This window comes from Adiantum capillus-veneris, chromosome 2 (genome assembly GCF_014529385.1).
Source record: "Adiantum capillus-veneris isolate H3 chromosome 2, ASM1452938v2, whole genome shotgun sequence".
In the NCBI taxonomy this organism is placed as follows: Eukaryota; Viridiplantae; Streptophyta; class Polypodiopsida; order Polypodiales; family Pteridaceae; genus Adiantum; species Adiantum capillus-veneris.
In genome coordinates, this window is record NC_140932.1 from 132,428,773 (window position 1) to 132,442,319 (window position 13,547).

Consider the following 13,547-nt stretch of genomic DNA (forward strand, 5'->3'; position numbering starts at 1 on the left):
AGAAAGCGTTTACTTCAATGTAGCAGACGAGATGTCGGCTTATCAAGCATGGTTAAAGCTGAGTGATCTTTATGAGAAACAGAGTGCAACTTCACAGGTATACTGTCTTAAGAAGCTTGTTGACTTGAAGATGAAAGAAGGGACACCTATGTCCAATCATCTGAATGAATTCAACACAATCTATAGTCAGTTGTCAGCTCAAGGTGTCAAGTTTGATGAACCTGTTATAGCTATGTTCCTGTTGATCACATTGCCGGAAAGTTGGGACACTTTTCGCACAGCTTTGAGTAATTCTGCACCTCCAGATGGTTTGAACATAGCAGGTGTAGAAGGAAGTCTTCTTACTGAAGAAACCAATAGAAAGACAATGGAAAAAGGCAAAGGAACAGCCTTAGTTGTCAGGGGAAGGACCAAAGAAAAGTACAAAGGTGGAAAGAGGAATCAGTCTCGTAGCAAGTCCCGCAGTGCTAAAGGCAAGAGTGACATAGAATGCTACCATTGTGGCAAGAAGGGTCGCATGAAAAGAGACTGCAGAGAATGGAAAGCAGAAAAAGGCAAAGAGAAAGCTGAAGACCATGGTGAGAAGAACAAGTCCTCAGTGAAGATTCAAGAAATAAATGTGGCAAACACTACAATGTGGCAAGACATCTACTTCTTGAAGAATACAATGGACTCAGCTCTTCTTACAGCATTTGATGGAAATGCACTGAGTGACTGGATTATAGACTCAGGGGCATCACTTCATGTGTCTCCAAACAAGGAGTGGTTTACTTCTTATGTGACCACTAAAGATCATGTTCGGCTAGGCAATGGGCAGACATGTGAGATCTTAGGTGTTGGAGATGTTCAATTGAAGTTTTAGAATGGCTCTTCTTTCACGCTGAAGAATGTGAGACATTTTCCCGCAATTACAAAGAGCTTGATCAGCACAGGTTTACTTGATGATGCTGGCTACGTCACCATTTTTGGACAGAACATGTGGAAGATATCCAAGGGTTCTATGACAGTAGCACATGGAGTAAAGTCTGGAGGACTTTACATGATTTATGTATCAAATGTCTCTAAAAATGTAATCAATGTAATCGAGCAGCCGAACGTTTCTTTGTGGCATAGCCGGTTAGGACATATGTCCAAGAAGGGAATGGAAATCTTGTCTCGTTCTGGTTATTTTCCTGGCTTTTCATTTAATGATTTTGAATTCTGTGAACATTGTCTGTATGGTAAGCAAACACAGCAGCCACATAAGCATAGAAGCAGTAGAAGAGATACACAGTTGGCACTTGTTCATAGTGATTTGTGTGGACCTATGCCTAACCTATCTCTAGGGGGAGCTTCTTAATTTATGACATTTATAGATGTTTACTCGAGGAAAGTATGGGTTCACTTTCTCAAGCACAAGGATGAAGCGTTTAGTGTTTTCAAAACGTTTGTGACACTTGTGGAGAATCAGAGTGGCAAGAAGCTTAAATGCTTACGCACTGACAATGGTGGAGAGTATGTTTCAAAGGCCTTTCAGGACTTTTGTGAGTCAAAAGGTATAAAACGTGAACTTACTGCTCCTTACAATCCTCCTCAAAATGGTGTTGCTGAGAGGATGAATAGGACCATACAAGAGAAGGTCAGAAGTATGTTGTCTAATGCACAGCTGCCAAATGGGTTTTGGGCTGAAGCTGTATCAACAGCTGTTCATCTTGTAAATAGATCTCCTAGCAAGGTTTTGTAGAAGGATTCAGTGCCAGAGATGGTATGGTCAGGAAAAATGCCCTCATACAAGCATCTCAGAGTCTTTGGCTGTGAGGCATATACTCACGTTCCAAAGGAATTTAGGAACAAACTTGAGCCAAAGAGTAGAAAGTGCATCTTTCTAGGCTATGGTAATTCTGGTGAGATGGGGTACAGACTTTGGGATCCCGAATCCAGAAAGGTTGTCCGCAGCAATGATGTTCACTTTAATGAATCCAAATATCATTCTAAACCAGAGAGGGTTGAGGAGATTAGAAGAGTTGTCTTCCAAGAAGATGGACCTGCCCGTGCAAGACAAAATGTCGGGGCTCAAGAGGAGCAAGGACAGGATAGAGTGGAACCACAGGTTGTGGCTGAGCCTGAGCCACCTATTGTGCGTAGATCTAGACGTGTCACGCGACCTCCTGATAGGCTTGTTCCATCTATGAACTATGTCATGTTGACTGATTGCAATGAGCCTTCATGTTACAAGGAAGCAATGCAAATGAAGGACTCCGGGAATTGGCAATTGGCCATGCAATCAGAGATGACAGCTCTGCATAAAAACCAGACATGGAAGCTAGTTAAATTACCACGGGGCAAAAAGACTCTACCCTGTAAATGGGTTTACAGGTATAAGATCACCGCTCATGATAGTCAGCCAAAGTACAAAGCAAGGCTTGTTGCCAAGGGCTTTGAGCAAGAACAAGGCATTGACTTTGATGAAGTCTTCTCTCCGGTGGTCAAGATGACTACATTGAGATGCTTTCTTGCATTGGTTGCCATATTAGATTTGGTGTTGCACCAAATGGATGTCAAGACAGCGTTCTTGCATGGTGATTTAGAGGTGGAAATTTACATGCAGCAGCCAGAAGGGTTTGTTGAGAAAGGCAAGGAAGATTGGGTATGCCAGTTGTTAAAGAGTCTTTATGGCTTAAAACAATCACCGAGGGCATGGTACCATAAATTCCACAAGTTTATGCTTTCTCAAGGCTACAAACGTAGTGAGTTCGATCACTGTCTATATACAAAGAAGGCTAAGGATGGCAGTTGGCTGATCCTTATTTTGTATGTGGACGACATGTTGATTGCTGGCAAGCACTTGGAAGAAATTTCAGCTTTGAGGTCAAAGATGGAAAAATCGTTTGACATGAAAGACATGGGTGAGGCAAGGCATATACTTGGTATGCGCATTGAGAGAGACAGATCAAAGAAGTTGATTTGGTTATCTCAAACAGAGTATATTGACAAGGTTTTGCAACGTTTCAATATGGAGAAGGGAAAGGCACTGAGTGTTCCATTGCCACCATATGTGAAACTTAGCAAACAAGATTGTCCTGTGTCTGAGGAAGAACAGGCTGAAATGGATAAGATTCCATATGCGTCTACAGTGGGTAGTTTGATGTATGCAATGATTGCTACTCGCCCAGACATTGCATTTGCAGTGGGAGTAGTAAGTCGATACATGTCAAACCCAGGCAAGAAATATTGGGAGGCAGTGAAAGGAATATTGAGATACCTGAAAGCTACAAAGAGTATGCGTATATGCTATGGGAGTCAGGAGCTAAGTGTAAAGGGTTTTACAGACTCAGATTATGTAGGTGACTTAGACAATCGAAGGTCTACGTCAGGGTATGTCTTTACATTGGCTAGTGGAGCAGTATCATGGCGTTCTAGATTACAAGATTGTGTTACTCAGTCTACTACAGAGGCTGAATATGTTGCAGCATCAGAGGCATGTAAAGAATCAATTTGGCTTAATCGACTAGTAACAGATTTGGGAATCAAAGAAGAGATGCCTGTGTTATATTGTGATAGTCAAAGTGCTATACAATTGGCTCACAATCCAGTTTATCACTCAAAGACAAAGCATGTGGATGTGAAGTATCATTTCATCAGGGAAATGCTCGAGGATAAGCAACTTCAGCTTGTCAAAGTTCACACCACAGAAAATCCTGCTGATCTACTTACAAAAGGACTTCCCTCAGAGAGCTTTGCGCATTTTCGCAAGCAGTTAGGTGTAGGGTAGTACATCACTTCTCTACATCTCTTGTATATTAGCTTGTATAGTAGCTTCTCTCACACTTAAAGTACCACATTGGACTTTAAGTGGGAGGTTGTTGGGGTATAAAGCCCAATGTGGTCGCCCAGGTAAGTGGGCGGGCCGCTTGGTATGTACACATATTCTTTTGCAAAAACCTAATAAGAACTCACTATGCTCTACACATTACAGTAGAGCGAGTTCACCATATCGTCGTGCTCTTCTTCTCGCACTCTCTCTCGCGTCGCACTTCCGCTCGTACTCCTTCAGGAATAGTTGCAAATGATTGTTCATAGTTCTACTATGCACGCGACTATGCTTCATGTGACCATGAACCAAGCAAAGTTATATGTCATAACTATGCACCACGTGACCACCACCTTACTCTGGATTCACTAAAAAATGGCCCAATGCTTCTTGCCGTACCCATGTTGTAAGCACATCATACAATTATTGCACTCTAAGGAGATGTTATTCCAAACATAAAGCTAAGCTAGTCAAGCTTGTTTTAAAGCATCTTAGTGTGCGAGTTGAGAGTGGAAAGGGGAGTGCGGTGATGTTGGTGCCCTTAGGAGTTCGTTGCAAAGGCAAGGGGTCATCTTTGTTCGCGTGTGCATTTGCAAGGGATGGAAGACTTTGTCGAGCCACCTTGGACTAGTCCTGGGAGGGTTCTGTTGATTGGCGGTGCAACATTTTCTCCCTCCCCCTTCCATTTTGGAACCAGGACAGCTATAGAGTAGCGGAGAGTAGTCCCCCCGTCCCTGTGGGACAAAGAAATGTGATCTGCACTGGCAGTGTAGAGGCTAACAAGCTCGGCACGCCTTAGTTGGAAGGCACTATGTCATGCAAAGCGTGGGTCTAGGGTGGCTCCCTTTGTTAGCCGATGTATGTGATCTTTATTATGAGGTGGATGGTGTTTATCTTTTGTTGTGATATTGGGAACTTGACTGGTTGTTGGCTTGATGGGAGCATGGCTTGCTTTGTTAAAAAATTTATATCATTATATTTTTCACACAATTTGTGAGTATTTCCCCCAAAAAAAAAAAAAGCTTTGGTGAAGCTTGTTTTGTGCTCTCATATATAGACCACAGTTGGCATATATCTCAACCAAAGCAATTTTTGTGCATAGACCACAATTGGCATACAAGTAGACCAAAGCAATGCCAAGGATGATGTGTTTCTCCAAAAGCACCACATTTGAGAATCTCATCATGAATTTGTTTGCCCATGTCAACTTCTTGCATAATGCTATGTGCCTTCAAGTTGTAAGCACAAGGAATTGATCGGAAGAGAAATCCCCATTCAAAGTAGTCACTCAGAACAGCCAACTCCTTGTTACCATATTGTTGGAAGTTATGTGTGTGAACAACTTAGGACCACTGGGACTTTACTGTTGGATTTTTCTTTTTTGAAAAGGTATCTATCAAGAATTGGCACCTCATATTAGCTATCGCTAGAAGAAAGCAAAGGTTGGGTAATTTTTATGTGTCACAACATGTGGAGCAACTGCTAGTGTTTTTTCGACTCTATTTTGGAAATATCAACACAATATGTCCATTCATATTAATGAGAGAGTATGATCCCTATCCACTGATACTAATGGGAAGAGCATGATCCCTATCTGCATGATTGCTTGTGTCATGCCTAATTATATTGCATGAATAGATTTCACATTACAATATTGTACATGATCATGTTCATGTATGTGATTGTCTATGTCTCCCTCCCCCTTTTCATATTCTTCACTCTATAGGCTTTGCCTTCCATAGGAAACATAGCGCATGCACTTTTTTGTGACTTTGAGGTTAGTGGTGATAAGCCTTAGGTTGGTGCCATGTGAATGGCTTCATTGTCCTTTCTTTACTTAAACATTCTCATGCCTATGAGGAAGAGGGAAGCATGACCTTGGAGCATCCTCAGAACCTCAAACACTTCTACCAACATATATCTAGCGTGCTTCTATATACGCCCTCGTGCATGTTATCCTATGACTTCTGACTACTAGATCCCTGCCTCTATGGTCATTGTTCTTAGAATCCCACCCATGTAAAAACAGAAATCACGATGGATGTTAGAATTGCAGTAAACCTCATCATTACATGCAAGAGACTATTACAAGAGACCAAATGATAGGCATTATGGTCAAAAGCAGTAGCGCAGCTATACATATTCATCATATAAAGGTAAGCATGAGCATCTCTTGTTATGTAATCTGTAATGAGTGGTACACCACATGAAGCACGTATGGGTGATGTACAATATGTGATTAGGAGCATCAAACCATGACAGATCACACAAATTGCTCAAATGAGAGGCATGAATGAGAAAAATAGGTTAAGCAGAGAACAAATGGTACTTACCTTCCAATAGCTTTAGGAAGCTTCCAGTGGTTATGCATGGTTGCAAGTCTTTGACTATTGTCCTTTATATGCCAAAATTCTTGTTTTCTATTAGCCAAGCGGAGGGCCGAGAATAATAGGTAAAATACAACTATTTTGATAAATATTTTCAAGATGTTTGTAGATTGGTGGTGCAAGAGGAAAGAGAATTGCAAAATTGATTGCTTTGGGTGGGAGGATGCCAAAAATGTATACTATGTTGTTTACATATAATGATGTGATTGTACATCCGTTTATTTGGCCTAAAAGGATTGTCACTTTAATTTCGAAAGACTGCAATCCATGCAATCAAAAGGTGTGGTGTCAAGGTTGCCTCTTTGTAGAGTTGTAGGCATAAAAAACATTTGTGCTGCTAATTTTTTCATGAAGTGGTTAGGTCCTCTATTTGCAAATGGGAGGAAAGCAAGGGTGTTGTTGTTTTTAGACTTATACTTATACACAAAAGAACATGACATTTCAAAAGACAACTGGCTTTAAACAAAGGACAATGATTAGCATAAAAAACAACTCATTCTTTGATTAATTTTTGTATATCATAGTGAGAATGATATATCATTCTAGCGTTTTGTATATAAGATAGTCAAGAACAACTTATTTGAAGTGAAAGAGGTTAGGTTTAACAGTGATGGACATTAGCTAAGCCAAAAAGATCCAAAGTAAAGATAGAGTCCTTACCTGCATCCATATAAACAAGACAACACATTCATTAGCTTTGAATACGTATTACAGGTGTCAACAAGCCTATCAATTGTTATGGATTTCCTACTTAAAACCTTTTTAACATATACCTACCATCCATGTAATGTTAAATATCAATAAGTATCCATTCTCAGTACAATAAGCCACATATGGAAATGACATGTGTGTGTGTGTGCACGCGCGCGCGCGTACATGCACGATACAAATATGGCTCAATGCTCTACCTTATGTGATAGGGTGAAGAGCATACCAATGTCAAGACGAGAGAAACATGCCCCAATACCAAACCTTTTTGGTACTGAGATATGTGAATACATTGCTACTATGTAGAAAGAGGAGAGAAAGACTAAAAAGAAGTCCATGGGGGTGTCCTATTATAGCATTTACCAAGAAATAGTGCAAAGTCAAACCCTATTACCTACCACCAGCACACCAAATAGAACCAAAAGTTGCTTAGGTGTGGTAGGCATGTGGGAGGGAGCGTAGTTACTTGTTATTGATGTAAGCACAATTTGAAAATAAAAAGAGGTCATCATGTGAGATTGTGGCTTCATTGGAGGATATTGATAAGAGTCCTAGTAGTTTCTCTATGTGCCTATCTATTTGTGTGTGGCTTTAGTGCCACTCTTATATAGTATTCCTCTCGTGTGATCTTTTTGAAAAAGAGTCCAACTTGCACCATTTCCACTTTCTTTCCTTCTTAGGAGAATGGTGGGGCTAAGATGGTTAAGGAGATTTGGGGTGGTGAGTTAGCCGGGCTCATTATGAGTAAGAGCTCTCTCTTTCCAGGATATGCATTCCTCTTATGGTTTTGAGGGTCTTTCACCCCAAGGTTTAGCCTATGTACGCTAGCGAAATCGATTTTAAAAGCTATTACCTTTTTGTGGATATGATCGAGGCTTAGGTCCTATGTAGACAATATATATACGAGGATAAGTTCAAGGTGCTTTAGAGTGATTGTGTGGCCTTTCTTCCATCCTACACTCCAACAAATACTAGGAGCACTGGTGACCAAAGGGGTGTCCACCGATTTTAACATCATCATAGACATGTGAGAGTTGATAGACAATCCAGGTGTGGCATGCCTAATGAAATAATCACTTACCAACCTCTATGGTCTAGGTCTTTCAAATCCAATTTTACAGAAGGCATTGATAAGGTGCTTGATGTATTGTGTTCATCTTCTATGTTATAATTGCAAAACAGGATAGGTTAAACTTGTGAAAGTATTACTTGATGGACCTAGCTAGATTGCCTGCTACCAGTTGTGTGACATATCATATAGATTTGCAAGGGAGGTTATTATCCTTCCTAGTGAGTTTCTTCATTGATAATAGCCAACTCTAAATTGGGAAATGCAACATTCCTTCTTTGATGGTTCTATAGGAATCAAGGAAGCAACTTTCCTATTTTCACATAGAAAACAGTATGGCAAGGGGAGAGAGTGTCATGGATCATTTTATACACATCTAGTGCTTCTATTGTCCAAACGAAAAATTTCCTCCCTTTAGCCTTCATAGGAGCTTTTCAGCAATAGTAAAGTAGTAAAGTTCTTACTTATGAACATAAACACGATTGTTGGGAACTTTATCTAGACATGTGAGTGTTGAGCAACCTCTGTTCCGTCGACGGTGATGCAATACCTTGTAGGTCATTGCTGTCTTTTAAATTGGGCAGATTTTTGCTACCAGTTTGAAATTTGATTCACCTTTCAAGAGTAGTCTCAATTCAGGGGTATCATTTCCACAAAATTGGAAATGAAGGCTTCAATTTGCATGTGAAGGGCGATTTCTATCTGTCAACAATCTGTCAAATTGCTACTTTTCTTTTGAGGAAAACGCTGATGTGTTGAAACTACTAACAATTTGAAGGCTCATCTCCTTGCAAAAGCATGCAAGGACAATTGAGACAGAGTGGCACTCGGTCGACTTTTTCACAACAAGGTGGGACCCAAATGATAAAAAAGCTTAGTGACCAACAATGTGAGATTAGTTGTTTGCTTTGTGCATACACGTAGATGCCATGCTTGTGACAATCGCACTTATTGTGGAAAACAATGACTTATTCAGCTATCTTCAAAGTACTTTATTCAATGTTTCATTGTTCGTGTTACTTGTAAGATAGGCAAGGTGACATAAGCTGTTCCCTTCAGGCCTTCTGATGACAGAACAAATTGTGTATTTGGCTAGCTTGAAAATGCTTTTATTTGAAGGTTCATGGTTGAGAGAGAGAGAGAGCTTTTAAACCATGGAGCACCTTTGATCCCTAGATGCAAAATATCATGACAACCTAACTCTTGCATATCAAGTGGAAGAAAATACGAGCACACAATTTCGAACGACAGTCATCTAAGCTCATCTCAAACAACCATATGCCAAATCTTCAAATAAACTTCTTGTCATAATACATGGTCAAGAGATACTAACATTCGGGCATCAAACCTATTAAACAAGGTGAAGACTCACTTTGGCATTCTAAAATATAAAAATGAAAAAGAGGTTAAGTGAGGCTCTCAAAAGAAGGGAACCATTTAAAAACTGAGAAACAAAGAAGAATTCAAGGCTTCCCATGCAAAGGTAGTCCAATAAGTATGTTAGATAATTAAATATTCAAATGTACGCCTAACTCAGCTTGTTTTCGAAAGCAAAACAAGAAACAACTTGATGGAAAAAAAAAAGATTAAATATTGACATTCTACAGAGTATTTTTTATACATGCAGTGAATCACGCTGAGTGCATTCATTACAACTGCATGAGTGTGGCCACAACCATCCCATGCCATAAAGAGAGTTTGGGTCCTGTGGTTGCTTCAAGTAGTCCTACTCTTACTGTATTAAAGTAATATTACAATATTCTAGTTTCTGAGACCCAAACTTTACCTCCATGGCAGACTCGGTTTAAGAGCTCATCGACATCCTCAATACGTTCAAGAAACTAATCTTCAAGATATCTATCCCTGATGATTCAATTGCTCAAAAGCATTGTCACCTCTCGCTAAACTGCCTCACACTGCTAAGTGTAAGGCTGAAGCCCATCCTCACCCACAGAAACAAGGGCCCAAAAGAAAAGAAAATTTAAAAAAGAAAAAGATTTCAACCCGTCCCCTGAGATGTGTATAAGCTAGGCTACAATTATTACCCAAATCTCTCTCCCATCCGAGCTTTTTCCTAACCAATGAGTGACGATGCCATATATATTCCTCTCCCAAACCCACAAAGGAGGGGCTCGAAAGTGCCAATACATAGAAAATCAATAGCTCAGAAGAATTGGAATCCCTGTTCTTGTCAATCTTACCTCTGATTGGCCGTGAAACATCATCGCAAACTGCGAACTCTTTCTTGAATTAATTGCCTTTCCCAAGATGCCACATCCGCAAAGGCATACTCAGGTAACTCCTCAAAAGGCTCCTTTCCGGCATCGTTCTTTGCAAGATCATAGGTAGCCCCTCTTATAGCTTCTTTCTTGGGGCCGCACGGTCTTTTGGAGGTCAAGAAATTGTACGCACCATCCAACTAATTAACAAGCCATTAATCTTGTCACTTAACTTCAGAAGCTCAAACCTTAAAATAGAAAGTTGCATGTCAAAATCCTGGCCTGGATGTTGGGCAGAAACTTACATTCATTCCATTGAACCAGTAAAGGTAAGCAATAGCTACGCCAGGTGCACGACCAAGCCCAGCAGTGCAATGAACGTAGACAGTCTTCCCCTGTGAAATCGCCCCATCCAATAAGCAAACAGCCTTCGGAAGCTCAGTTCTTAATGAATTCGGATCAAAATCCCTGGCCTGTCCTGCACAAAAATGCCAAAGTTGCAAATTTCATATTGCAATGACACTCCGACTTCTCATGGTGAGCCTTACACCTTGAAAAGAAATTCCGAAAACTTCAAAAAAAAAAAAAAAACTACCGGTGACCTCATATACTGGATGCCCAGCTCATCACACCGCTTGGTGATTGCATTGAAATCGATTCCCCAATATTCAATGTCCTTGTCTTGTTGTAGATTCAGAATAGCCCTCACACCTTCATCTTTGTAAAGTTTATCAACATCGTCTGGTGATTGTGGCTGCGATCCTACTATTAAGCCATCGATGATTCGGGTGTAATATATTCCTGGCAGGTCAAGGTGCTAAAAACAATGTTAGCAACCAGGAGAAAGTGGTACAGTTAAACTTGCTCGCTTGTTTGAAGAAAAATATTTGTGCACATGGACTCCGTACATTCGGTGAGAAAGATTAGGTCTGTGTTAAACACTACTAACACACATTTTTTTATAAAGCTTGAAGAAGCCTCACTCCTTTAGATGTGGCAATTGCAAGCCTCAAGCTTACAGAAAATTTTCAGATCGACTGAAACTAAATGGCAAAAGAAAATTACAAGTGAGAACATGAATTCTCTGCACAATGCATCAGCTTTTGCACCCTCACCTCACACAGATCTGGAAGAAAAAAACGCACCGAGATCATGATGATATTCGTAGGGGTTGCGCATCTGACGCTGCATTGTGCGGTTGTATTCGTCGCTTTTGGAAATTTCCTCGTTGCTTGAAGTCAAAGGGGCTGATGGCGCGGAGCAGCAGGAGATATGTCTGCGACGCAGATGGTCCGAAAGCTTCAAAACAGGAAGAGTTCGTGGCCATGGCGTCGCTTTGTTCGTAGAAAGAAACGATGCTGTTGAATGTCTGTTCGAAGTCGAAGCTGACAAACGCGAAGCGGGGAATGAAGCGGGCGAGCCCGTTAAAATAAGAGAGAAGGCCATGGCGGCCTTGTCTGGCAGTGGGCAGAAGATGCGCTACAAAATGCCCAGGAGATGGGTTATGGGCCGACAAGGTGACGCTTCAAACGAAAAGTGCACCCAAAACTCATGCAAATGTGTGGCAGGCAAGTGGAAGGCTTGGAGCAGTGCTCCAAAAACTAAGTTTAATGTACAAGTGTCTCTCAATAAGACTGAGAAAACCTACAGAACTGAAGGAATTTGATGTCTTTCCAACTGCAAACCTCGAACTAGGCTAGGTGCGCACAGTAGTAAGCGTTCCGATACGGCGGATTACAAATTGCTCAAAATGAGGAAACAAGGTGATGAGAGTCAATTGGAATGCTTTGTGAGTAATTGTGATCTTTGTTCATACTACTGCTCGAACTCGAACCCCTTGGCTAGCACTCTCATCTTAGGAGTTTGTTTGCCTTGTTAGCTTCTTTAGCAAGGTTACATGCCTCCAAGATGCAAGCACAAGTTTTTGGATTTTGAGGGAAGCCCTCACTTTGCATCCACTGAAACAACCCAAAGCTCTGTGACTTTACCCTTGTGGAGACTTGCAATTAGTGCAACAAGAGACAACATCCCCGACAAGAAGCTTGTCAATATATTTTTGCACTTTTGTGGACACACAATATTTTGAATTCATGTCGAGTCTCAACCAAAGCATGGCCAATCACCATTTCTTTTCCGATGGTCTCTAACAAAACAATGCACTTGAGTCATTCTTAATGTGGGTCTACTTTAGATGATTTCCTTGTGCTATACCTACATGAGCTTTGTGCTTTTGGGGTATATGAGTTTTTTTTTTTTGTGTGTGTGTGTGTGTTTTTTTTTTTTTTTGGGGGGGGGGGGCAACTATCTTAACATATACATAAACAATGAAATTCATGCACACCTCAAAGAATGGATAGACTTAGAAGTTCTATGTTGTTAATGTTGTAGGAGTATTGCAACCCTAATTTGAGTGGCCAATAGCTTTCTATGATAGGTTGCTAATCAACTACCTAGTGTTAACAATACACTCTTCGCAGCCCTGTGTGTGTGTGTGTGTGTGTGTGTGTGTGTGTGTGTGTGTGTGAGAGAGAGAGAGAGAGAGAGTATTGTCTTTCTCATGAGAAAACTACTATGATGAGTGACTGTGTGAGAGAAGTGGAAATATAATCTTTTTGAAAAACAACAATCATAACGCTCACATAGACTACATACAAATCGTGATAAGATTCAAAGAAAGGGAGAAAGATAGGAGCTATGACTAGAGAAGATATTGTACAAGTATGATTAGGTGAGGATTGCAAAAGCTCCTACACTAACAAATGTTGTTCTTCCTCTATAGTGTTACTGATTTTCAAGAGTTGCTTGACTGCATGTGATGAGTACTAGTCACATTTAGGCTCTACACTATTAGTGATGATGCCGCCCACATGATCCTTAGATGTGAGAAAGGAGAGGTGACGATCATCTCCCCTAATACAAAAATCATAAAACGATGGTAGCTCTGTTATCATTAGTGTTGCCATGTTATGGTCTGATGTATGTGGGACACACTTAGGACCATCGAGCACTTTTTTTAGTTGCAAAAAGATGGTATATATGTTATCATTAGTGTTTCCATATTATGGTAGTGACGTGTGCAAACAAACTTAGGATCATCGCCGAGATCATCATGCACTTTTTTACTTGCTAGGAGGTTTTTTTTCCTAGCTTGTATATAATCCATCACACTAGAGCAAGCCTTATCTTTCTATTGGCACACTAGTAATACTACATCATGTGTTGTGTGTTCTTGATCTTCTCCTTCATCTTCTCCTTTTGTACAAGAATTTTGACAATCCGAATTTTTGCAGAACACTTTGTATTCTTTTGTGGATTTGGTCATGTAGCTTAGGTTGCTTTTGCCCATTTTTGCCTCTACGAAGGCAAATTTTTCA

General features: G+C 40.5%; 1 protein-coding gene across 2 annotated transcripts; it reads right to left on the bottom strand.

Moving 5' to 3' along the window:
- Positions 1–6,659: 6,659 nt before the first annotated feature.
- LOC147463653 (phosphoglucan phosphatase LSF2, chloroplastic-like) lies at positions 6,660–11,748 on the bottom strand. Of its 2 annotated transcripts, XM_086489968.1 has the most exons (5): positions 11,319–11,748; positions 10,769–10,974; positions 10,479–10,646; positions 10,156–10,373; positions 6,660–6,837 (listed from the first exon to the last, which is right to left on the bottom strand). In XM_086489968.1, exons 1-4 carry the CDS (start codon positions 11,617–11,619, stop codon positions 10,176–10,178), a joined length of 873 nt encoding a protein of 290 aa, XP_086346094.1. In that variant the 5' UTR covers positions 11,620–11,748; the 3' UTR covers positions 6,660–6,837; positions 10,156–10,175. The 2 variants fall into 2 exon arrangements, with proteins under 2 accessions (XP_086346094.1, XP_086346091.1); XM_086489965.1 differs by lacking the exon at positions 6,660–6,837 and having other exon boundaries at positions 9,528–10,373; positions 11,319–11,746.
- Positions 11,749–13,547: the final 1,799 nt, after the last annotated feature.

Bases quoted from the DNA above. Each gene is read 5' to 3' on its own strand.
- LOC147463653 (XM_086489968.1), bottom strand. From the start codon at position 11,619: ATGGCCTTCTCTCTTATTTTAACGGGCTCGCCCGCTTCATTCCCCGCT. The intron at 10,975-11,318 runs GTGCGTTTTTTT...TTGACCTGCCAG, and splicing joins CGAATATCATCATGATCTCG to GAATATATTACACCCGAATC. The intron at 10,374-10,478 runs GTAAGTTTCTGC...CTTGTTAATTAG, and splicing joins ACTGGTTCAATGGAATGAAT to TTGGATGGTGCGTACAATTT.